This window comes from Aedes albopictus, chromosome 1, assembly GCF_035046485.1.
Source record: "Aedes albopictus strain Foshan chromosome 1, AalbF5, whole genome shotgun sequence".
Taxonomy (NCBI): domain Eukaryota; kingdom Metazoa; phylum Arthropoda; class Insecta; order Diptera; family Culicidae; genus Aedes; species Aedes albopictus.
In genome coordinates, this window is record NC_085136.1 from 275,840,565 (window position 1) to 275,867,874 (window position 27,310).

The window sequence follows — 27,310 nt, forward strand, 5'->3', positions numbered from 1 at the left end:
TGTAGAGTTCCCGGAGGAATTGTTGTAGAATTCCCAGAGGAATTATTGTAGAATTCCCGGAGGAATTGCTGTAGAATTCCCGTAAGAATTCTTGTAGAATTCCCGGAGGAATTCTTGTAGAATTCCCGGAGGAATTCTTGTAGAATTCCCGGAGGAATTCTTGTAGAATTCCCGGAGGAATTGCTGTAGAATTCCCGTAAGAATTCTTGTAGAATTACCGGAGGAATTCTTGTAGAATTCCCGGAGGAATTCTTGTAGAATTCCCGGAGGAATTCTTGTAGAATTCCCGGAGGAATTCTTGTGGAATTCCCGGAGGAATTCTTGTGGAATTCCCGGAGGAATTCTTGTGGAATTCCCGGAGGAATTCTTGTGGAATTCCCGGAGGAATTCTTGTAGAATTCCCGGAGGAATTCTTGTAGAATTCCCGGAGGAATTCTTGTAGAATTCCCGGAGGAATTCTTGTAGAATTCCCGGAGGAATTCTTGTGGAATTCCCGGAGGAATTCTTGTGGAATTCCCGGAGGAATTCTTGTGGAATTCCCGGAGGAATTCTTGTGGAATTCCCGGAGGAATTCTTGTAGAATTCCCGGAGGAATTGTTGTAGAATTCCCGGAGGAATTGTTGTAGAATTCCCGGAGGAATTGTTGTAGAGTTCCCGGAGGAATTGTTGTAGAATTCCCAGAGGAATTATTGTAGAATTCCCGGAGGAATTGCTTTAGAATTCCCGTAAGAATTCTTGTAGAATTCCTGGAGGAATTCTTGTAGAATTCCCGGAGGAATTCTTGTAGAATTCCCGGAGGAATTCTTGTAGAATTCCCGGAGGAATTGTTGTAGAATTCCCGGAGGAATTGTTGTAGAATTCCCAGAGGAATTATTGTAGAATTCCCGGAGGAATTGCTGTAGAATTCCCGTAAGAATTCTTGTAGAATTCCCGGAGGAATTCTTGTAGAATTCCTGGAGGATTCTTTCTTGAAATTCTCATGTAATTTGTGTAGAAATTGTAGGAATTCTTGTAGAATTCCTGGAGGAATTCTTGTAGAATTCCTGGAGGATTCTTTCTTGAAATTCTCATGTAATTTGTGTAGAAAGCGATCCCAAAATTTCTTGAAAATTCTTTTGAAATAATTTTTGAAATTTCTCCGGTAGTTGAAATTCTTTCGAAATTGTTTTAAATCACATCCATCGATTTCTTTTCAGGAATTTTTCAGGCATCACTTTGGAAGCTCTCTCGGTTTTTGTTTCAGAAATATTCATTCATTTATAAAATAAACACTTTGGGCCCATATAGCCGAGGCGGTAAACGCACGGGTATTCAGCATGACCATGCTGAGGGTGACGGGTTCGATTCCCGGTCGGTCCAGGATCTTTTCGTAAAGGAAATTTCCTTGACTTCCTTGGGCATAGAGTATCTTCGTGCCTGCCACACGATATACACATGCAAAAATGGTCATTGGCAGAGGAAGCTCTCAGTTAAAAACTGTGGAAGTGCTCATTGAACAGCTGAGAAGCAGGCTTTGTCCCAGTGAAGACGTTACGCCAAGAGGAGAGAGACCTTTGGAAGTTATTCCTAAAAAAATGCTGTAACATTTTTTTGGATTTCCTCCGAAAATATTCCCAGTTATTCTCCTGAACGTCCTTCAGGAAATCTTAAAGCATTTATTTAAAAAAATAACTTCAACAATTTCCACAAAATTTTTGAAAAATTTTCATAGGAATTTGCGAAAGTCTACTTTCAAATCTTCTGGAAAAATTACGAGAAGAAATTCCAAAGAAATTCTTAAGAAAATACTGGATGAATTCCTTGTTCTTCATGTAGGAATTCATAGGGGAATACCTGAAGGAATTGGGTTTTTAAATTAAGAAAAATGTATCGATTTTTTGATCTTATACGAAAGAGCACCTTTTTCTGAGCCACTATGATTTTTTTCAGATTTTTAGATCTTTATTTTGGTACCTCAAATCAATTTCAAAGAGATTTTTTGAAATGACCTTTTGACAGCTGGGTAGCTGTTTGACAGCTTCACCCAGTACAAAATGCGACGAGGGGTGATTCGACAAATCGCTCCCATACAAACTTCAAATTGATTTTTAAATAGGTTCCCGGGCACCAAAATTCATGAAAATCTGGATTTCGGATCAGTTTCGCATGCAGATTCAGAATATGGAATTATCTCAACACCGCTAAAGATGCCAATTTATAGATAAATTCATGGACAAATTCCGAGAAGAATTGTTAGAGTTTCTTTCATAGTCTTCTGGAGGGAATCCTGTTTATAAGATTTCCTGAAAGAATTCCTAAGAAAGTTGAAAAAAAAATCCTGGAGACAACTAGAGAGAAATTATAGAACTTTTAGAATAGTTTTTTAATAAGACACGTGGAACTTTTTAAAGTTTAATCTAAAAATTTCTCTATAAATTGCACAACGAAGTACAAGAAACATTGAACCAAACTATCCTCTGGCATATGTCAATTGAGGACCTGTAATTGGTAAGATCTTTGAATTTCAACCAAAAGTTCCATATCATGAATTTCTCCTCGAAAGTTATGATGGAAAATTCTTCAGAACTTTTCTCAAATAGGTATGGTAAGAATCCTTTCAAATCCTTCGGCAAACAAACCTGGAATAATTCGTTTCAATCTCTTAGTAAATCCTTTTTAATATTCGTCCAATAATTTCTCCCGATGTAAGTTTTGGAGGTACTTCAAAGACTCGTCTAGGCTTTTTTGAAATTCTCTAAAGGCATTCATTAGACCATTTCCTTGGGTACTTTTCTGAAAATACTGAAGGCATTTCCGGAGAATCTCCTTAAAAAAATTTCTTCGGATTATTCTTAAAAAAAAATCGTTCAAAATTTTCAAAAAAAAAACAAGAAATAATTTCTCAGCAAAAGGCATTTAGGCCTACTTTTGATATTCTCTTCGGAATTCGTCAACATTCGTCAACTGAGAACACCCAGTCCGCGCTTTCAAATGTCATTCCTTAGACACTTGAACAAATTTTGGAAGAGTTTGTGGTATAGACTGTAGATTATTTATGGTGGCTCCCAAAGAGGAACATTTATTTAGTACAGGAAGAGGAAATTTATAACGGCTTATGACATGGAGAAGTTTTTAACTCGCCATAGATTCGTCGGAACAGCTGACCCACTTTATTTTTTTTATCTATAAATTGATAGAATCGAGAATTTTGAGACATCCCTCACAATCATCACCCATTGTACCGTGATTGATTAGATTCAATATATTTGCAATTAATAGATCCGTGGGACGATGAGCTCGCTCATCAAATGAATTTCGAGCAATGTTTCGCGTGAAGGCCGTCACATCCCACGCGCTAGATTGTTTATTTTAATCGAGTTTTTATAAAATTCTCGTTCATCATCACGTTCTGCCTGGAGAGTGTGCAGTGCAATCAACGTGGATCGATGACGGCGACGAGTACCCCCTCCCAGTCGCGCAATTGATTTGCGCAATTGATTTCATTATCCACTTTGATCTCTACTCCCTTATACTATGAGTAGAAAGAGACCGATATAGCCACAAAATCATCAAGTTATTAATAGAATACGGTCGATAAATCAGCATATGATATGAAAAGTTTGACTCAAAAAGAAAAGTGTTCTATCCTATAAGATCGAAAAAGCTAATAGGAAGAACACGCCGCGATATAGGCATACCCCTATGAACGGAGTGCGAATTCCGAAAAAGCTACCGATCGATAGAATTTGTGATGAAAACAGAACAATACATTAGGCAGTCGGGTGCCTGAAACTTTTGCCAGTCTTGGTAAGGTGGTATGAAAACTACCAACCAAGCCGATCTGTTTAAAAGCACAGGTCGCACGGCAGAAGTTTCACGCATTCGATGTATTCGTTCAATACATGGCCTACTTGCCTAATTTCACCTTCTATAAAAATTTTCACACTTGTTCGCTACCTAGCGAATTCTATCATATCTATCATTTCATTATCCACTTTGATCTCTACTCCCTTATACTATGAGTAGAAAGAGACCGATATAGCCACAAAATCATCAAGTTGACAAAAATAATTATTTCTTTCCATGTTGGAGAGGTACCCGCGACATAGTTTGCGTTCGAGTATTAGTTGGGATTTCTGCTGTTATGAACGTATCACCATCTTTTTTGATCATTTTGTTTTATTCTACTCACCCACGATACTTCATCTCTTAAAACCTCTAAGCCAACCACGCTACGCTCCAACCAACATAACCTTAAAAAATATCCGCTAAGCATCTTCAATTATTAATTTCTTCGGGGCATATAAAACGGGACTTTCCTTAGTTTAGTTATTTAACATTTACATATCAACGTTTAGTAGTAGCAATAATATATTCTTTTTTTGGCTTTCGTTCCACCCGTTCATTCGATGATTCATATTTGTCTCACATTCGGACCTGACTGCATGTCAAATCACTTTGGTTTCTCACTAGAGTACAAACACGGGAACAGTGACAGATACTTGGTCTACATTAAACAACTGTTTGCATTCACCGTCGTTTCTCGAAGCTATCGGCACTGCCGCGCCACCTAGCGCTTCTCCGCTGCACCATCCACTGCTGTCGCAGTCTATCACACGGTTTTTCGCTGTCGTTAAATAAAAATTAATTTTTATCATGTATTCCGCCCACTCCTGGATGTCGCCCTGCTCCAATGGTTTTAACATATCGCCCCCAGAACACTACTCACACGAGTAGTGTTCTACGATCGTCGTTGGAGTTTACATAACCATCACCATCATCGTCGTCGTGGAAGTTCCCGTACCGTCCTCCTTTTCAGAGTTTAATTTTTCTAAACTTTGGTAAAAAAGTCTGCTGAAATGATCCAGCACCACCGTCACGCGCCGGCGGGTATTGGTAGCGTTAGTTCACACACATGAGAATAAAGAACAACTTAGGAGAATTAAATTTAATTTTGCTCATTCTACTATCGAAGTTTTCTATGCGCTGTGGATGGCCCTGCTTACTCACACTGGTGTGCAAAAAATTGAACATGTTTAGAAGAATCACTCAGAGTTTGGAGCAAGACAAATAATATTTCATTTTGTATACGTCATACAGGTAAAAACGCCTGATATTTCTAAATAACTGTAGAAATGCATGAAAACAGGTCATCTTCATGATAACGACCAGTAGCTTCAATTTTGATCTGTCATCCCATATTCTGGTCCACCATTTTTGGTTTTATGAACATCTATTTTGGACCCAGGACATCTTCCCTTCACCATATATACCCATATATGTAGTATCCCTAGTAACATTTTTTAGTCAAGTAGAATAGAAGAGGTTCTTACAATCATCATAAAACCAATATAAAAGGTGTAAGGTTTATGATGGTTTTAAAATCCTCTACTAGACTAATCAAAATGTTACTTGGGATGGCTTTAGAATCAAAAACTCCTTAAACAGTAACTTTTTTGGTTTTCTATTTTGCATTTTTTAATAACATTTTTGGATAACAAACTATATTCGTCGGCTTTAAACTTCAGTCTTTGCTTTTGAATGTCATTTCTGAGACATTTCAAACAGCTCATGGAAGAGCTTTTGGCAAAGAATCTATAAAATTTAATGGTGGTTCCAAAGAGGAACATTCTGTCGGACTCATAGAATGAATAAATTTGTAATTAAAGATTTGAAAACGAAGTTTCAACACATCTTTTTGGTTTTGTACCGACTTTTCGAGCCCTCTTATAGAATACCCTCTTCGAATGAGTGTAATTAGTTTCGTACCTTTTAATTCCGCCCTAACTCAGTAAAATTTATGAAAAATTTTGTTCGGAAAAAAGATTTTTCTTGAGTTTTCTAGACACATTCACTTCAAATATCTTTGCACTTTTCGGTAAAAAAAAATCTGAACAAACTCTTGAAAGTCTACGTAAAGATATTGATTGGCACTCCGTGCTACTTACTGTTTACACTCTCAATTTGTTATCTTCCAAAATATCCAAATATTGTGGACTTCTGAAGACTTCAAAGGAAACGTATAATGGCCGATCACCTGGAGAAAAAACCGCATTTCATTCCAGTCAACTGAAATATCATCTGAAATAATGCTCATCCTTAAAACCAAGATCCATTATTTTAGTGATTTTCAGTAGAATTTCTGGAAACCTTCCTAAAACAAGCTATTAAATTTTTAATATATCAATATTTTCTGTGAATTCTTTAGGTTCTTCTAAGCTTTAGATTCTTCTTAAGATTCAGTCAGCCTTCTTCTCCATACTCTAGATTATGTCCCTTATAAAAATCGACCATGGTGAATTGCAGTGGTGAACATTCAATAAGGCTGCCATGAAGAATAATAACGGAGTATTCCAACGCAAAAGATCGTCTAAAAATAAGATCCATCAAAATTGTTTATGCGATTTCCTATGGAACATGAAAGAAAATTCTTACATGATGCATTTCGTTAAAAAAACTCCGGTACAAGCTCGTAGAAATCTCCGTGGAAGTATTGGCCTGCCACTCCACTCAAACTAGCTTCAATCAAACTCTTCTTCTTCTTTTTGACTCGAAGTTCTCATTGGAACTTGGCCTGCCTCTCTTCAACTTTGTGTTCTTAGAGCACTTCCACAGTTATTAATTCAAGGGCTTTCTTTGCCTGCCATTGCATGAATTTGTACATTGTGTGGCAAGTACAATGTTACACTATGCTCAGGGAGTCGAGAAAAGTTTCCCGACTGGAACGGGAATCGAACCCGCCGTCTCTGGATGAGCGATCCAAAGCCTTAACCACTAGGCTATCTGGAGACCCAGTCAAACTCCTTTTCAACAAAAAGTGTTCATTTGAAATTGTCTTCGTTTCTGAGATACTCTAACACTTATTGAAATCGGCGATATCATTCCAATTTTTTTCTTTACATCCTTGAAGGAGTTGGGCAATTTCGCCAATTCGTTTTCATGAGGATTCCTGGAGTCCTGGAGGTAATATCAGCAAATTAATCTTGTTGTTTTGGTGCTGACCTAATATTGAAGCGATAAAATGTTAAAAGAAAGTAATTTAAGCTCACAACAATCTTTGAGCAAATTAAAAATAATTGGCTTAATTACCTCAACGGCCGTCGATCACAGGTTACACATGGGATTACTCTTAGTAAAATACATAATTCGAAAATAGCTATCTAAGCTTGAAAGTTTATTCTCCGTATACTGTAAGTACTGTGAGAAGTGCGCGACTATTTTCGTGAGTCGGTCAGTTTTCTCGGTAGGGAGATGGGAACGCGAATAATGAATGCGCAATCAGAAACGCGCTGTAACTTTCGTGGGGAAGTCTGTCTTCACGGTTAAGTTAACCAATCAATGCGGTGACGCATTTAATATTGAACGATCGTTGACGTATGTGCATTACCCTTAATATCGCGACCAATTCATAATCGTGATGATGAGCGCGAAGTGTATTTTTGTATAACTAGTAGATCACATCACCTACCAAAGGTGGCTCCAAGATCCACGCCTTACCCTGCCCTACTAACAAATACTCCTTCCCGAGACAACTGTGAGAATGCTGTGGATTCTACGGTTTCTAGTAACAACGGTTGTCGAACTGACATCCCTTCCCTTTCCCGATGACCGTAAGGACGTGGCCGGCACCGTTATTGACTTTTAAATATCGAATTCTCGAATTGTGCACATTGAGAGTGTGTAGTTATTCCCAAGCACCATTCACTGGTTCTCTGTGCAACTTCGATTGTTCTGGCCAAACACGAAGTAGCAACTACGATGTGTTCGGTTATCTTTGCTATGCTTTGCCTTGCTCTACGGCTGGGTCCATTACGACAATGCGATAATGGTGTATTCGAAAGCAGCCATTTATAGTGGCTCCAAAGAGGAGAAACTCGTAGATTTTTTTATGGCTTAATATCTGGAGACATTTCTGCTAATAGTCCCGATAACTTAGATCTAACACACTTACTTGAACGATTTACAGAGAAATGTGTAATAGCTGGTCACCTGGAGAAAAGTCCGCTAACAATCCTAAAAACCAATATTTTACCCAAGCATTTCGAATTTCCAGTGGGACGGACATTCTAAAAATTTCTGTTTTTCATTATTTTCTCGAATTTTGCTTTCTTGGCTAATTTTATGTTGAATTTATAGGAAGGAATTTCAAACAAAGCTCATGAAAATGTTCATTGATGTACTGTTATTACTTCGTGTTGGTTATTATTCAAACACCATAATTTTCTCATAACGAATATCCAAACAGAGATAATTTAAGGTTACTTCCAAGAAGGAACATTTACTTTAAACAGTAATTTATTTAATTATTTATCAATTAATTGAATGTTGATTCCAAGAAAAAAAAAACTGATGACTACTTTTACATTAATTGCTGGAAAACAAGATCTATCAAAACTGGTAGAGGAATGTCTGAATTTGTGAATTTGTGGAAAATTGTCTGGCAAAAACTCAAAAAGTTTAAATATTTTCTCAAATTTTCCAGACTCATTTCTGGCATTTTAATTTTTCGATTTTTTTTTCTCAGTTTTTCCGGGGACACATTTCTGGTGCACGTCTAGAAAAATAAAACTGTATACACTAAAGTTTCCGTGCAGGTACGTACATATTGCATAGCAATCCGTGCTACCAATTTTTAACACCCTTCAATTTACTTTTAAGGGACATTCAGTTAAGGTGACTTCCAAAGAGGAACATTTAATAAGACGCCTAGAGTGATTTATAATGGCTGATCACCTGGAGCAATAGTTTCAGAAATATCTGAACAAACAAAGCCTCGCTAATCTGTTTCAAAAACTATCTGTGGAATTTGAGCAAAGCTTAATGGCGAAATCTTAAAATGATTTTTTTTTCTAGTGCAATTCTCAAATGCACCTCTGGTGTACGTTTTGGAGAATTTTATGTACAAGGTTTCCACTAGAGTCAACTAGACACAGATACAATTTGCAACTTATTTTCAACAACCTAGAATTTGTTCTGTACCAAAATTCATCTATGATATCAATATGTTGTTGATAAACGTTCAAAATTTCATTCAATTCAGTTCACTGGTTTCCGAGATATGACAGTTCAAAAATAAGTTGTCAAAAAAAAGTGTTTTGTGAGAACGGTTCAAGCTTCGCGAAGTTTCAACCAATCGAGCTCAAATTCGTACCAATGATGCACGAATAATAGGTTGACAAACAGTCAAAATTTGAGAGTTTTCATGCACTCTATGAATATTTACAGCAGGTTGAACTTTTTTATGAAAGAAAAAAAGTTGCTATCCCAAACATTTTGGCCACCCTCTGTAAGTGGGAAAATTCCTACATGAGGCAGGTTCTTCAGAGAACCTATGTACAAACTTGTGGAAGTCTCCATGGAGCTATTGCCTGGCCCTCCATGCAAACTAACCTCAGTAAAACTCCTTCTGAGCAAAAAGTGTTCATATCAAATTGTCCTCGTTTTCGGGACATGTCTTGACACTTCTTGAAACATTCTAACTTCTGACAAAGGCTCTAGCCATTTAAGGTGGCTGCTAAAGAGGAACATTCAGTAAGACTTGCAGACGAGGGAACCATGATTGATCACCTGGAGAAAATTCTGTTTGCAACTCTGAAAATGACGATTTAATGTAATTGTTTTAGATATTTCCAGTGGAATTTGTGGAAATGTGTACGCTAAAATCTCTAAAAGCTTTTACGTTTCAATTTTTCTTTTTCTTATTGTCTGAGCTCATTTCATTATGAATTTCTTGGAAGGAATTCTATACAGCTGTGTCCATGGAGGTTTTATCTCCATGTATCTGGGTTTCCTCATCCTTTTCTGGATTTACCTAAAACGAACATACGTAGATGGTGAATTTGAAAGTGGTCATTAATGGCGGCTCCAAAAGAGGAATATTCAATAATACTCTAGGAGATTTTCCTGTTGATAATCATGAAAACTATGATCTAACATATCTGTTTGAAGGATTTATAGAAAGTTTTTCAGTGGAGTTTATTGATAAGTTTCTGGTGAAAACCATACCTTTTCTTGGCAGACTCCATGGTGTTTTTCACCATTTACCACTAACATGGCGCCTAGACGCGGTGTACTGGTACAATGTGAATTATTTTAACATACAGTAAATGAATAGTAACTAGCCGGCGTTAAGTCAGACCGGACTATATATTTTCCAACGTTTTTGGGAAAATGCCCTGCAAGCACTTGAGATATCAAATCAGGCGCATTTTTTCTGAAATACTTAAATTATTTTATGCAATGGAACATCTGCAACGGGAATCTGTAGAAAAAAAAATAAGAATTCCTAGAGGAATCCCATGAGGAATGTCTAGAGTTATTCCAGGATGAATGCTTAGAGAAATTTCAGGAGGAATCCCTAGAAGAATTCCTAGAGGAATTTCAAGAGGAATTTCAAGATGAATTCCAAGAGGAATTTCAAGATGAATTCCAGAAGAAATGCCAAGAGGAATTCCGGGAAGAATTCTTAGAGAAATTCCAGGCGAACCTTCTAGACGTATTTCTAAAAAAAAAAATCAGGAGGAATTCCTGGAGTAATTCTAGGAGGAATTCCAAGAGAAGAATAATTCCAGGAGTAGTTTCTAGAGGAATTCCAGGAAGAATTCTTAGAGAAAATTCAGGAAGAATCCCAAGAGGAATTCCAGAAGAGTTTCCTGAAGGAATTCTAGAAAAAAATTCTAAGAGGAATTTTAGGAAAAAAATCAAAATAAATCCCACGAGGAATTCCTAGGAATATTCCCTGAGGAATTACTTGAACATTTCCTAGTGAAATTTCAGTAGGTTAACCCAGAAGAATTCCAGGAGGAATACCTAGAAAAATTCTAGGAGGAATTCCGAGAGAAATTCCAAGAGGAATTTCTAAACAAATTCTAAGAGGTGTTCCTTGAAGAGTTCCAGGAGGAATTCCAAAAATTATTCCAGGAGGAATTCCAAAAGGTAATGCTAGAGGAATTTCAAGATAAATTTCAGGAGATTTTCCAGTAGGAATACCAGAAGGAAGTCCTAGAGGATTACAAGGAGGAATTCCTAGCGAAATTTCAGCAGGAACTGCATGAGCAATTCCAGAAGGAAATCCAGGAGGAATTCCAGAAAGAATTTCAGGAGGAATTCCAGGAGGAATTCCAGGAGGAACTCCAGGACTAATTCCAGGAGGAATTCCAGGAGGAATTCTCAGAGGTATTTCAGGAGGAATTCAGAGAAGAATACCATGATGAACTCCTAAAGGAATCCCAGCAATAATTCTCAGAGGAATTTTGGTAAGAATTCAAAAATTTAGCCCAAGAAGAATTCCTAGAGGAACTCAAGGTAGAATTCCAAAAATCATTCCAGACGGAATAACTAAAGGGTTTCCTAGAAAAATTGCTTAAGGAAGAACAAGAGGAATTCCAGGACGTATTCCTAGAAAAAATCCAAGAGGGATTCCAGAAAAATTCCTAGCAAATTTCCACTAGGAATTCCTAGAGAAATTGCTGGAGGACTTTCTAGTATTTCAGAGGAATTCTTCCAGGAATCTCAGGAAGAATCCCAGAAGGAGTTCCAAGAGGAATTCCTGGAAAAAATCCTAGAGAAATTCCAGGAGCAATTGCAGGACAAATTCCTAGCGGTATTCCAGGAGGAATTCCTAGAGAAATTCGTGGACGAATTCCTAAAGGAATTGCAGGAGGAATTCATAGAAGAATATGAGGAGGAATTCCTAAAGGAATTCCAGGAAGAATGCTCTGAGGAGTTTTAGAAAAAAATCCAAAATAAATCCCATGAAAAATTCCTAGAGGAATTCTAGGAAGAATTCCATAAGTTATTCCAGGAGGAATTGCTAGAGGATTCCCTAGAGAAATTTCAGGAGGATTACCTTGAAAAATTCCAGGAGGAAATCCTAGAGGAATTCGTAGAAGATTTTCAGTTGGAATTGAGAATCCTGGAGAAATTCCGGGAGAGATTTCTAGACCAATTACAGGAGGAATTTCAGGAGAACTTTCTTGAGGAACTCCAGGAGGAATTCCTAAAGAAATCTCAGGAGGAATTCTTATACGAATTCCAGGATGATGATGATGATGATGATGATGATGATGATCTTCATCATTAATTCTTAGAGGAATTTCAGTAGAAATTCCTGGAGGAATTCCAGGAGATCTTTCTTGAGGAATTTCTAGAGGAATTCCACGAGAAATACTTAGACAAACTCCAGGAGAGATTCCTTGACGAATTTCAGGAGGAATGCCTAAAAGAATTCCAGGCGGAATTCCGGTCGAAATTCCTGAAGGAATCTCAGGAGAAATTCTAGGAAGAATTCTAGGAGAAATTCCTAGAGAAATCCCAGGAGGAATTCTTAGAGGCATTCCTGGAGGAATTGAACTTTTTTCAATCAGGTCTATGTTGAAGTAAGCTTCAGAAATTTCTCCAGGCACTTTACAAGAACATTTTCCAGGTATTCAGATTTGTTTAGTATTTGTATGATTCTGAAGTGTCTCAAGAGCCTTTAAAATAACAAATCTTGCCTCACCATTGGACAAGAGTTTTTTTTTATTCCGTGGAAAATCCGTACGGCTTCTGCTGAAGTTGTGCAAATGATGTTCAAATAATCAAGAAAAATCAGACCAAGCTTTAGAATTTCGTTTCCAACAGGTTTGGGGAGAGTTTCTGGCAATGGCCGTAATAATCAATGGTGACTCCAAAGAGGAGCTTTCAGTAATACTCATAAAGTAAATCAAAATGGCTGGAGGCTTGGAGACGTGTATGCAGTTAATCCCTAATACCAAGATTTGACCATATTTAATTCCTGAACGGATTTTTTAACAATTCAATAAAAAATTGAATAAATTGAAAAAATTGAAAATCGTGATCAAATTATTAAGTTCAAATGAACAATTGTCGGATTTATCAAGGAATTTCTCGAGAACTTCTCAAAGAAGATCTAGGAGATCCTTAAGAAATTTTCCAGCTGCTTTACCATTAAGTTTTTCAAGTATTCGAGATTTTTTCAGTAATTAATATCTCATATTTTATGACTTGATAATTCCAGAAAATATTTTTGAAATTTTAGAACAATAATTTCATGATTGAAGGTTTCATAGTAATTCTTGTTTCATAAATTTCTGGTAAACTGTATTTTTCTAATGAGAAGCAGTAGTCTAAGGTTATTCGAAACCCTGTTTTAATACATTTTTGCACACCAGAGTAGCAGTCAACATCCATCGTGGCCTCATTCCTAAAATCTATAGAAGGTGCTCCACAACCTACATAAAACTATCATTACACCAGTCTTGTCCCGACGACGATGATGGTGACTCCCTCTCCGCTCCCAATTTTCACCACCTCTTACAAAATGTTCAACTTTCGTATCGCACATACCCAAACTATATAAAATCGGTTTCCTACAGTACAGGGGATCCATCCATTCCCTTGAATTGGCACCACCAAAGTGCCAGTATTTTTTGTATGCTTGCTGCAGTGCTCCCACCCAAAAGCTCAAGCAGATCTATTGAACACAAGGATCCTTGTGTCCCATGTCCTATATCTTGTGTCCTGTGTCGTCGTCATCGAGGGGATTGTTTCAAGTATTCCCGTTCCGTTCCATTAGCACATCAGCAGGTTGCACCGCGAACGGGTTGCTGGCGATGATGAATTTTGTTACTTTTTCGAGTGGGAGACAAAACTTCAATTTTAGAAAGGGAACGGGGAATTTTTCAATTATCGTTTTTGGTGTGCTTTCATGGACAGGACTTTCGGGTGGGACACTACTCTCTCTGCTGCTGCTGCTGCTGCTCGCTTAAGCTGACTATCTTCGTTGGACTGGTGGTGGCGATGGTTCCACAGTGCCGGCTAATCGGTTTCCATTCATCAGTGGCAGCAGTGCCAGGCAGATGCACATCAGAAGCAGGAGCAGTGTGCACGATGTACTGTAGATGCTCATTGCGGCACCGGTCAGTGTGACTGTAACGAGAACATAATAAGAATTTTGGCGGTTAGTCTTATATGATCGGCGTTATACACCTGGTGTTGTTTTGGTTGCGGAATGGGTATTATAAACAATTAAACATGTTCAGTAAATGTTAACCTGTCATTCGGATGATGTACTGTTCAAGCATATTTTCCGAAAGTTTGGAAGAATTTCAGAATACCGTGAAATTTAGAAATTGTACCTTGATTTCACAAGAAATAAATCCTTTTTATTCTTCTCTAGTAATTTCTCCAAGAATTTCTCAAGGAAATCCTCCAGGAATTCACTCAGGAACTTCAACAGGGATTTCTCCAGATATTCCTTCAAAAAATCCTGCAGGGATACCTCTAAAAGTTCCTCCTGGAATTCATCTAGAAATTCTTCCAAGGATTCCTCCAGGGATTCTTCCAAGGATTCCTCCGAGAATTTCTCCAGGATCTCATTCAGGGATATCTCCAAGAATTCCTTAAGGTTTTTGTCCAGGAATTGATGATTTCACCAGGAATTTCTCAAGGAATTCCCCCAGCAATTGCCCCCGAAACTCCTTTGGGTTTTTCTCCACGAATTCCTCCAGAGATCACTCCAGCCGAACTTCAAGAAATTCCTACAAGAATTCCTTTAGTAATTCCTATGGAAATTCGTATAGTAATTTCTCCAGGAATTTCTCTTATAATTTCTCTTAGAACTCCTCGGGGAATTCCTCCAAAAATTCCCACAAAAACTTCTACAGGGATATCTCCAGAAATTCCTGCAGGGATACCTCCAAGAATTCGTTGAAGTTAATCTCCAGGAATTCTTCCAGGTATTTATATAGACATATCTCAAGGAATTCCTCCAACAACTGCCACCGGAATTCCTTTAGATTTTTCTCCTGGAATTCTTCCAGGGATTCCTCCAGGATTTACTGCAGAAAAATCCTCCAGGGATACCTCCAAGAATTCCTTTAGTGTTTTCTCCAGGAATTCCTCCAGGAATTTCTCCAGGGATTCCACCAGGAATTCCTTTAGTGATTTATGTAGTTATTTCTTCAAGGATTCCTCCAAGAATTCTTGCAGGGATACCTCCAGGAATTCCTTTAAGTTTTCCTCCAGGAATTCCGAAGGAACCCCGGAGTAATTGCTGGAGAAAACCCCAAAGGAATTTCTGGAGCAATTCTTGGAGGTATCACTACAAAACTTTCTTGCGTAATCCTAGTGGAAGGTCCTGGGATAATTCCGGGAGGAAATAACTAAATTTCTGGAGAATTTTCTGAAAAAAAAAACTTCTGGTGGAGTTCCTTGAGTAATTCCTGAAGAAACCCCTGGAAGATTTTCTGGAAAAAATCCTAAAGAAATCCTTCTAAGAATTCCTGTTGCGATCCGTGAAGGAGTTCCTGGAGTAATTTCTGCAGGAACTCCTGAAGGAATTTCTGGAGATATTCCTGGAAAAAATCCTGGGGGAATCCATGCAGGAATTTCTGAAGAAATCCTCGTAGAAGTTCCTGGGGGAATTTCAGGAGGAGTTCCTGGAGGAATTTCTGGAGGAATTTTCGGATGAATCTCTGGAAGATTTCCTTTAGAGAACCTTAAATTAACTCCTGAAGGAATTCTGGGAGGAATCCCTGGAGGAATTTCTGGGGAAATCCTTGTAGAAATTCTTGGGAAAACTCCTGAAGGCAATTCTTCAGGACTTCTAGGAGATATTAGGATAGATTAGATATAGGAGATAAGAATTACTGGTGGAGTTCTTGGATAGATCATGATGAAATTAATGTAGGAATTCCTGGAGGAACTCTTGGAGGAATTCCTGGAGAAATTTCTGAAAAAACTCTTGAGGTAACCCTGGAGGAGTTCCTGGATGAATTTCTGGATGAATTCCTTGAGGAATTCTTGGAGTAATAACTACAGAAATCCCTAGAGGAGTTCCTGAAGGGAAACCCTGAAGGAATTCCTCAGTATCCCTGCAAGAATTTCTGGAGTAATCCATTAAGATGTTCCTGGGGAAATTCCTGGAAGAATTCCTAGAGGAATTCTTGGAGAAATTACTGGATGAATTTCTGGGGGAATTTATGAAGAAATCCCTGAAGGAATTTCTGGAGAAAATCCTAAAGGAATTCCTTGAGGTATTCCTAGAAGAATCCATTGATTTATTACTGGAGGAATTCCTGGACGAGCCCACTGAGGAATTCGTGAAGAAAAACACTAAAGGAGCTCCTAGATGGATCCTTTGAGAAATTCCTGAAGGAATTTTAATCAGAATTTCTGCAGGAACTCCTGGAGGAATCCCTTGAGATATTCCTAGAGGAATCCCTGGAGGGATTCCTGGAGAAAACCTCAAAAAAATTCCAGGGGCAATTGCTGGAGGAAATTATTGAGAAATCCCTAAAGAAAAATATATATGAATTCTTGAAGGTAACCCTGGAGAAATTCCTGGAGGAATCCTTGAAGGAATTCCTGGAGAAACCCCTAAAGGAATTCCTGGACGAATTCTTGGAAGTATCTCTGCAGGATTTTTGAAGAAGTTTCTGGAGAAATCCTTGTGGTGGAATTCTTGGGGAAATTCCTTGAGGAAATCTTGGAAAAATCACAAGTGAAATTCCTGGAGAAATTCCTGCAGAAAAACCCTAAAATATTCCTGGAGGAATTCCAGGACAAATTTCCAAAGAAATCCCTGGAGAAAACCCTATAGGAATTCTTGGAGGAATTCATGTAGGAGTTCTTGGAGAAATTAGTAAACAAGTTCCTAGAAAAAAAAAAATCCTGGAGGAATTCCTGGATGAATTCCTGGAGGAATTCCTTGAGGAATTTCTGAAGGAACTCCTGGAGGAATTCTTTGAAGAACTCTTGGAGAAATTCGTGGAGGAATTCCTCGGGGAATTCACAAAGGAATTCTTAAGGAATTCCTGGATGAATTTGTGGAGGATTTCTTGGAAGAATTCCAGGAGGAATTCCTGGAAGAATTCCTGGAGGAATTCCTGGAAGAATTCCGGGAGGAATTCCTGGATAAATTCCTTAAGAAGTTTCTTGATGAATTCCTTGAGCAATACCAGAAGAAGTTTCTGTAGAAATCCCTTATAGAAATTCTTTGAGGAATTCTTGGAGAATGTTCTGGAGGATTTTCCGAAAAAAAAAATTGGAGAATTCCTTAAAGCAATCCTTGGAGGAATTCTCGAAGGAAACCCTATAAGAAACCTAGGTGGAATTCCTGATGAAATTCTTGAAGGAATTCTTGGGAAAATATCCGGAGAAATCCCTATATAAGATCCTGGGGGAAGTCTTGAAAGAACTCATTGAGAAACTCTTCGAAAAATTACTGGAGAAATTCCTCAATATAAAATTATAAACAAAAAGTATAATCTCTGGAGGAATTGCTGTAGCAATTTCTGGTGAAAACTCTTTAGAGTTTCTTGGCGGAATTCCTTGAGGAGTTTTTCGATAAATTAGTGAAGAAATTCCTGAAAAAATCCTGGAAGAATTCGTTGAGGAATCCCTGGAGGTTTACCTGGAAGAATTTCTGGAGAAACTCCTTGACATATTCCTGGAGTAACTTCTGCAGGAACTCCTGAATCCCTGAATTACTGAAGGGATCCCAGGCCAAATCCTGTACGAATTCTTGGAGGTATCCCGGCAGGCAGGAGTTTCTGGAGGAATTGCTGGAGAAATTCTTGTAGAAGTTCCTGGGGTAATTCCTGGAGGAATTCCTTGTGGAGTTTTTGTAGAAATTACTGGAAAAATTTCTGGATGAATTCCTGTTGGAAGTCTCGAAGCCATTCATGGAGGAATTCCTGGAAAACCCCGGAGAAACTCCTGGATATATCCCTGGAAGAATTCCTGCAGAAAAACCTAAAGGAATACCTATAATTATCGCTGAATATATCCCTGGAGGAATTCCTGGAGGTATTCCTTGAGGAACTCTTGGAGAATTAACTGCAGAAATCCTTGTGGAATTCCTGGAGAAATTCCTGGAAGAATTCCAGAAGAAAAACCTGACGGAATTCTTGGAGGTATCCCTGGAGGAAATTCTGCAGGAGCTCTTGGAGGAATCCTTGAAGGAATTTCTGGGGAACTTCTTGTAGGTATCCTTGAAGGAACATCCGGAGGAATTTTTGGAGAAATCCTTGTAGACGTTCCCGGAGGAATTCCTGGAAAAATTCATGGAGAATTTTTTGGAGAAATACCTTGGGAGATTTTCTGGAGATAAACTTAGAAGAACCTGTAGGCATCTCTGTAGGTATTCCTAGGGTAACTTCTGCAGAAACTCCTGAAGGAATCCCTGGAGAAATTTTGTGGAGTTATTTTTGGAGAAAACCCTAAAGGAATTCCTGAAGGGATTCTTGGAGGTATCACTGCAGGAATTGCTGGAGGAATTTCTGATTAAATCATTGCAGAAGTTCCAGGAGGAATTCCTGGTGGAATTCCTGGAGATATCCAGTAAGAATTCCTTAAGAAAAACCTAAAGGATTTCTTGGAGTTATTCCTGGAGGAATTTCAGCAGGAAGTCGTGGAGGAATCATCGAAGAAATTCTTGGAGCAATCCCTGGAGGAATTCCTAGATAACAACCCTAAGGAATTCCGGGGTACCATCAATAAGTTTCCCCATTGGCTATAATTGTTGCTTATATAAAACAGGTATTGTCAGGATTCAGGAACATTTCAGCTTAGATCGACAGAAATATGAGGAGTATATATTCAACGAGAAAGGCACTATCACTACGACATGGATTGATTCGGGTTTTTAATTGTAGTGTTTAAGGTATAATCGGGTAATTACAATAATGCTGTACATCGAGGAAAGACTACAGATACAAGAATAAAATAGCTTTAGAATGGCATGGTAACCCAGACAACCAGGAGTAGCATAAGAATGCACGCTGTACATCGTATAAAGAACTATTTCAAGTCCGTATCGCATATATGTACAGCGGATGGACAATATTGATCGCATATGATGATATTTTTTGAACTTATTACGACGTATCAAGTACAGTCATATAAGAATACAAATCAACTTTTATTTGATATGAAGACATCGTAGTAGATGACATTCTGATGTTTTATTACGATGAATTTTAGTTATTCGCAAAAGCGTGCGAGTAAACCCGCAAAGCGTCAAATGAATTCGCATAATTGAGTACTACGATGATTATACGATTTCGTTTGGTACTTTTCTTATTGTGTCTGTTTAACTCGCATTGGTGTTTGGATGAAATCGCATAGAAGTACAAATAAACTCGTTATAGTGTGCATACAAACTCGCATAAGCTAGAAGTGCTTATGTTGACATAATGCGATTTTATATGTGATAACAATGAAAGAGTTGCTGTTGGACTGTGGATGCAGTGCCAAAATGCTACAAGAAGGCGAACAGCCGTAATTGTGGTTACAAAGTCATCAGTATTTGTTTTGCTGGCTTGATAATCAACAATGGGAGGTGCTTGCCAGAGAGGTGTAGTGAAAACTGTGCGGGAAATGGTGCCTCGTCGTTTCTAACTCCAGATAGTCTGCCAAACACGCACAGCCGAGGTGAACCAAGGGCATTCCAACAAACACTAAGGTGAGTTAGAATATCATGATAATTAATCAGCTTATTTCATAAGTGGCGTTTGGTGTTAAGTGTGAAGTGTGGTTCAACATTCCAATGGTCATTAGTTCAATATCGAGCTGACAAGAATTGTTTTTTTCTAATATTATTAAGTCGCATAAGATGCTGAATTACGTCGCAATAGTGCTCACGGTGCATCGCATAAGAGATCGCTTCAAGTCGTATAGCGTTTTTATTGTTCCGTCAATGTACATATAGCGCCTCTACTTTTGTACGCATAAGGCACTTTTACTGCATCTTATACGATGTAACTTTAACGCATAAAAGTACGTATAACATGAACATAAATTTCATTATAAGTATAAATTGGTTGTCTGGGATGCCTCATGAACAATAGTCGTCCTAATCCTGTTAATGCGCCTATTCTGACCATTCCTTTTCTTGCTTCGGTGATGTTCTGATTGATTAATCAATTAAATCCAGTTCAAGGCACCATCCAGAAATGACCCAACTGGGGAATCCCACCCTCAAAACTCATCCACTCAGAAAAAAGCCAATCGTCCTGACCGTTTGCCCATTTGGCTTGTTAGCTCCACCACCGCACCGGAGGAATGATTTTCCCGACCAAATACTGGCTAATGTCTTGCATGACTGGTTCTTTTCCTCTCCCTCGGGGTGCCATCGTTGATGTTTTCGGAATGAAGATGACAAACGAACGAGAGCCTGGACTTTGAAAGGAAAAAAAAATCTAACATTCGTTTGGACTGATTCCCCTAATTTTTTTACTTCTAGTCCCAATTGATGAAGCGGAGCATCTCTCTCTCCGACGACCCAGACAAAGAATGGGCCAATATTGAAAATCATCTTAATCAGATTGTTAAATGCTCTCTGTCCGGTTGATTAAAAGTAGGACATCTTTTTCAAGGACCTTCGCTCTTTCACCCTCGTTGCGCTGCGCACATGCGAACGAAACACTTTCAAGCGGAAAATGTTCGATTTTCCAGTCGAAAGTCCCCCCATTTTTCACATCCATTGTTGTCTCTCGTCTGCTGCTCTGGTGAGCTCACTCTGGGGAAGAATTTAAGCCCCAAAAGAATGAGTCGTTTACTTCTCCGTAGTCCGTCCAGATCCGGAGGGGTTGTCGTCGTCGTCATCGTCGTCGAATTGTCCGTCTACTTTGTGTTATATTCTGGCTAAATTCAATCAACTTTGTTAAGGAAGCGGAATTCTGACAAACATGAATGCCAAGATTGACCCCCTTCCTCGCCGCCGGCATCGCCGCCGCCGACCACCGTATTCAAGGCTTTCGAGTTGGATGAGGATCATCCTTTCTGACTTTTATTTTCCTGGTTTTCTATGGCTTGCTTGCTTGGCTTGGTGGAAAAGCATGATGGCAAACGATAAATCAATTTCGGGACATCTGTTGATTGAATTGAGTTTGGTCGTTTACTTTTCCCCCAGAACATATCCTAAATGTACTTTAATGATTAAACGATGGGAGAAGTACTAAGAAGGAACCTATTGGGTGTTGATTTAAATTGTGTTGCTTTTAAAATTGCTTAAATATTTAACTTTTCGAATAAAGAAAATTTTCGAAAATTTCATGACTTCTACCTCAAAACTCGAAATTTGTTCGAAAATACTTCTTTGTTCTGTGGCTTGAGCTTGATTGACCGTTCAGATACTACTTCAGTATTGCCAGCCCAGCAGCACACACCTCTCTTTCTTTTCTTGGCGTTACGTCCCCACTGAGTCAAAACATGCTTCTCAGCTGTGCTTTGTATACAATACATTCATAAGCTTATAAGAAACAATATGTTAGCAGAAACACTATAGGATTTGAATTTGAATTATCTATTCTATTAGAAGAATGTTCTCCAACTCTCATTTACAGTAAGAAGAGAACAGAACATATAGCCACAGCCTTTGTAAAGGCTAGGGTATTCAGCATGACCATGCTGAGAGTGACGAGATCGATTCTCGGTCGGTCCAGGAACTTTTCATAATAGGAGTTTCCTTGCTTATCTTGAGTATTTTCGTGCTAGCCACACGATAAACACATAAAAAGTGGTCATTGGCAGAGGAAGCTCTCAGTTCATAACTGTGGAAGTGGTGTGTGGACATTCTGCTGAGAAGCAGGCTTTGTCCCAGTTGAGACGTTACGCCGAGACGAAGCCCACCATGAGCTTCCCTATCCAAACAAACATGTAGACGTATGTCACAGGTGGGCCAAGGCCATCTGAACTCCAGTCGGGCCTTTCCGTGCTCGAATGGCTGCTAAACGTTCATCACAATGTCATGACAAGCTCGTGACATGCTTGAGATCTCGTCCAGATTTTTAACCTTTGGAGTCGCTACCGCGGTGAGAGCCCTCCCCTACATACCGTCGCCCAGGATCGATTCCACCTAACATTTGTAGTACGTCGAATACTGCGAAAGCTGTTGCATAAATAATTAGGAGAGGGAACGAAAAGTGAACAATAAAGAGTGATTAGCAGTGTAGTATGCAGAGTGAGCAGTGAAACGTGAGAAGTTTCAGTAAGTTGTGAGGATTCACTAGTGAAGAATGTGGCGCAGTGAGGAGTGAAATGTGAGAAGGAAGTAGAGAATAGAATAGTGAAGAGAGATTGTGGTGAGGTGTGTGAAGAAGGGAATGTAAAGTGAGTGGTGTGAATTCAACAATGAGCAGCGAAGAGTAATGAGTGATAAGTGATGAATGAGAGGTGGTGTGGTGTGAGGAATGAGAAGTGAAAGCATAGAAACTTTGAGTCGGTAGTGAGGAATGAGTAACAAGGAGTGTTGAGCGGTGAGAAGTGACCACTGAAAAGTGAGAAGTTAACTGTGAAGGAAGGCTTGTGTGAGGACAGGAGTGAGTGAAAAGTAATCAATAAGGTGTGAGCACTAAAAAGTGAAGTGATAAATGAGCAGTGATAAGCAGGTAAGGAATGAAAAGTAAGCAGTGAAAAGTGAGAAGCAAGAAGTAAGCAGTGAGGAATGAAAGTAAAGAGTAGGAGTATCAAGCTTGGAAAGTTAATAACGTAATCCGGGGTAATATTGATCGAAGTTTTCGATCATTCTTCATTAATTCTCTTGTTTATGCAAACATTACATGATTTTCTTAACACAGATACTGGCCATCTGGCTACATATTAAGCTGCTTGAAACAGTATTAAGAAGCTTTTAAACATTGTTAAATAGTCTGCTTATTCTTTTTTTATTTTATTTTGTTGATTTGGCATAACTTTGGTCATTTCAATGTGCCATGTTCGATTATATTGAACCATCAGTGTACTGCCGTTTTACGCTTAGTTGTTCCATGCAAGGGCAGTGAGTAAATGAATTGGTGGACTAATGAGTATGTGAGATCTGTTCGACAGGGTTAAGTGTGGTAAGTTAGTCAGTAAGTGAGTTATTGAGTAAGTTAATAAGGGAGTTTGTAAATAAGGGAGTTGATGAGTGAGTGAGTGAGTGAGGGAAAAAAATAAGTGAGCTAGTAAATTAGCGAGTAAGTAAGTTAATGGGTGAGTTTGTGAGACTGTGAGTTTGAGAATTAGTGAGTAAGTAAGGTGGTAAGTTAGTGGTGGTGAGTACGAAAAGCAAACGAGTGACTTATTGAGTTGATGAGTAAAAGAGTGAGTTATTAAGAATATGAATGAGTGAGGTATTAAGTTGAGGAGTTAGCTTATTAGTGAGTGAATATGTGAGTAAATTAGTGAATTAGTGAGTGGGACAGCCTTTTATTGAATGAGCCTAATAGTGAGGAAATGAGTGAGTTAGTGAATAAGTGCGGGATACAGTACGTTCAGAAGTAAATGAGTGCGTGATTGTGTGAGTAAGTTAGCCAGTGAGTTAGAGAATTGTTGAGAAAGTGAGTATGTTAGTGAGTGAATGTGAGGGTGAAAGAGTGAGTAAGTGAATAAGTTAGTGACTGATTTAGTGAGTTAATAATTTATTGAGTGGGTGAGTTGGTAAGTGCGTGAGTGAATGAGTAAGTGCGCCTGTTACTGAGTGATGTTGTGGACTAGGAAGTGAATGATGTAAAGTACACCGGGGCAAGTTGAAATGGGTGGGGAAAGATGAAACAGCAGGTGAACATGATGTTTTCTAATGATGATAAACAATTTGAATGCAATAACACATAGTTTTTGATTCAAACAATATTCTAGCGAAGGACAAATTTCCAAATTGTATTGAAATCTATTTCAAAACGTTGCGTTTCATCTTGCCCCACTCGTTTCAACTTGCCCCGGTGTACCTTACTGTGAATGATGAAGTGGATGATGAAGTGGGTTGAAATAATTAGTGAGTGAGCTGATAAATGAATGAGCTGATAAGTGAGTAATTGAGCTAGTTAGTTAGTAAATTAGAGAAGAGAGAAGTGAACCGCAAGGAATTAGTAGTGAGAAGTAAGAAGTGAGCAGTAAGGCATAAATAGTAAGCAACGAAGAGTGATCATTGAAGAGTTAGGGGTGAGGAAAGAGTAAAACGTTATCAGTGAGGAGTAAGCATTGAAAAGTTCATAGTGAGGAATAAAGAGTAGGATTTAGTAAGGAGTGAGAAATGAGGAATTAGCGGTTATTAATAAGAAAAGAGCCCGTTCCAAAAATACCAATGTTACATAGGTTTCCATGAATTTTCAAAAACCGGAAGCCACCATTTTGCATTACAATATCTATTTGTTGAGTCCATTTCAAAAATACCCGTATTGCACCCGATCAAAACGAAGTCGATTATACAATATGCGTATATGCTTCCATTTGACCGAGTGTAAAGTGTACCCATATCGCCTCTACTTTAGCATTGTATTCAACAGAATACACTAATGGTACCGCGAAAAAAAGTCATGTCACGCTACATGTGAAAAGGTTTCAGAGGCTTCAGCGAGTTGCAGAGTTTCAGGGAGAGTTCAGATGCGATTTTGGGGGTTTCAGGAGATTCCAGGATGTTTCAGCGGCGTAACCTGCGTTTCATGACATTCCCGAATGTTTCAGTAACATAACATGGGTTTTGAGGGGGTTTTAAGGAGCTTTCGGAGGCATTTCAAGAAGTTTCAGAGGATTTTTGATGGGTTTCAGAGACGTTACAGAGGCGTTACATAGGCGTTTTCGGAGGTTCCGAAGAGGTTAAGTGCTACAGTAGCCATTCTGGGGGTTTCGGAGGGTCTCAGGTACGTTACAAGGAGTCCTACGGGAATTCAGGAAGTTGTGGAGGATTTTCAGCGGGTTCAAGAAGCATTACAGAGGGCTGCAGGTGCGTTTCCGGGGGTTCCTGAGAGTCTTTTCAGGTGTTTAACCCTCTGGAACCCACAGCAACCCTCCAAAATTCCTGAAAACGCCCATGTTACGTTACTTATACCCACTGAAATGCCTCCAAAATCCACCTCAACACCCTCGAACCCAAATAATGTCCCTGAAATATCCTAAAACCTCCTGAAACCTTTCCACATCTACCGTGCTTTGACTTTTTGTAGGGCGCTAATTGAAATAACGCGTTTTTTTACGCGGACCGCGTACTTAAATCACGTTAAAACCCAAGCAGCACAAAAGTCACAAAGGAGTGTCAACAGCGCAGGTTTTTGGTTGGACACTAGTCATTTTCAAGTTATTCTACCTTAGAGTTAGAATTACATGAATGTAGCTCCTGTAAAACCAAAAACCTGCGCTGTTGACACTCCTTTGTGACTTTTGTGCTGCTTGGGAAACTTCAGTGTATTTCACCTTGTGTTGGCTGGGAAGTTTCCATAAATTTTCCAAATCGGAAAAGAAAATCTTGCATTTCTAAATGCCGTCAGACATCGATTTTCAACATCTTTTCGTCGAGCCCGTACCGAAAATATCCTTTCCTTGAATTGATGTCCTTGCACTCCAGTTCCTACATCTTTTTTCTCTTCTTTTTCTTCATGTCTACTACGGTCCAGGGATCGTCCTCCCTCGGACTCTCCCTAACCTGTGGTGGCCGTGGACCTATTTACCAATGGTCACAACGCGCTGTTTCCTTCTATCCTGGACGGGCCGTTCTTTTCAGGCCCACACTTCCTAGCGATCCGGGATGTCTTGCCGGGGTCCGACTAGACAGCATTACTGCCCTTCACTCTCGGGGCTAACAACCTGTTACTTACGAAGACTTACGAAGTCTCAACAAGTCCTGAGGTCTTTGCTGATGTTCGACTTCGAGGACGCAAAATCAATTACGGATACCAGGACTTTATGGCGCATTTTTCCGGGGCATAACGTCCGAACATGCAGACACGCCACGAAGTTCAAAGAAAGAAGGCACACAGGATATTATGACACATCCAAAATTGTGGATGTAATTTCGTAAAAAAGCGCGACTTAACGACCGGGACAGTATGGCCACGGACGTTGTGATCCGGCACCACATCTTTTAAACATCCTCGATCACTCATTCCTCGGATCGGGTCGCCTAACACCTTGAAATGGGTTTACCCTATTTTGGTGGACTCTAAGCACCGGTACAAGTTATACGTTGTGCTTTTCTAAGCCAAAAGTTTCAGCGGCGTTTCCAGGCGTTTAATCCTTTGGAGACGGCATTTTCACCTCTCTGGATGCAACCTCGCTAGTCTAGAACACGTTTTCGATGGTCGATTTTTTCGGCTGGGCACATACGACCCATCCATCCCCAAAGGGTTAAGGTGAAGATATGACGAGGCCGCATCTGGAATTTTCAAGAGCACAAATCAGAAGAACCAAATATCGGTTTATGCTGAAAAGTTGATCGATTGGTTACCCGCTGGTGGTGACCAATCGATCAACTTTTCAGTGAAAACCGACCTTCGGTTGTTCAGATTAGTGCTCTTGGAAATTCCAGGCTTGTTGTTTGTTTATTGTTTAACGAGATTTTTAGCCCTAGGCTAGTTCATCTCGGGTTCCAGGCTTCGTCATATATTCACCTTAAAAGCATTTCTGAGGGTTTCAAAGGGCTTTCTGGGGTTTCCAGAGGCTCTCAGGTGAACTTAAGGGGGTTTTCAGAGGTGTTTCAAGGCGTTTCAATCCGTTTTGAAGCGTTTCAATGTATTTTAGGAGTTTTAAGAGGATTTAGGGGCCTTCATAGGCTCACAGGTGAACTACACAATGGTTTCGGAGTGGTTGCAGATAAAGATTTGGAGTGGTTTCAGATTAAAGCATCCCAATGCGTTTCGGGCCGTTTGAGAGGTATTTTAGGGGGCTTCGGAAGTTCTCAGGGATTCAGAGCCGTTCCAAAGCGTTTCGAATCGTTTCAAGGCGTTTCAGGACGTTTCAAGTTTCAAAGAGATTTTAGGGAGCTACAAAGTCTCTCAGGTGAGTTTCACACGGATTTCATGGGGTTTCAGAGGCGTTCCAAGGTGTTTCAGGAGGTTTGGAAGGGGTTTTGGAGGTCTTCAGACAGAGGCTCTTAGGTAAGTTTCACGGAGGTTTAAGGGGGGATTTTAGAAGCGCTTCAAGGCGTTTCAGGAGCTTTCAGAGGGGTTTTGGGGTACTTCAGAGACTCTCAGGAGAATTTCACGGAGATTTCAAGAGGGTTCAAGAGGCGTTTCAATGAGTTTAAAGGCATTTCAATACGTTTGAAGGCGTTTCAGAGAATTTCATGAGGCTTACGGGGACTTAAGGGAGCTTCAGAGGTTCCAGATAAATTTCACGCAGATTCCATGGGGGTTTAAGAAGCGTTTCATGGCATTTAAAGCGGTTTCAGTGGGGTTTAACCCTTTATAAGGCCGAGAGAACCAGGCACGGAATCCACTCGTTCTGCATTGGAATATTAAGTACATGTGGTGTAATGAACAAAAACGTTTTTATTTTCAAAAAAATCGATGGCCGATTTTGTATGAAAAAAATGGTCTAAATTTTAGTGTTTTGTCGACAAAGTTTAAAATGTTGT

The 27,310-nt window shown here is 39.2% G+C and overlaps 1 protein-coding gene across 1 annotated transcript in view; it reads right to left on the reverse strand.

The window, feature by feature from the left end:
- Window positions 1–1,183: 1,183 nt before the first annotated feature.
- LOC115259474 (uncharacterized) overlaps window positions 1,184–27,310 on the reverse strand; it is a 730,118-nt gene continuing 703,991 nt past the window's right edge. The window contains exon 8 of the mRNA XM_029860055.2: window positions 1,184–13,908. Within this exon, the coding sequence (XP_029715915.1) occupies window positions 13,754–13,908 (155 nt within the window). The 3' untranslated portion in view covers window positions 1,184–13,753. The remainder of the gene's footprint in view (window positions 13,909–27,310) is intronic.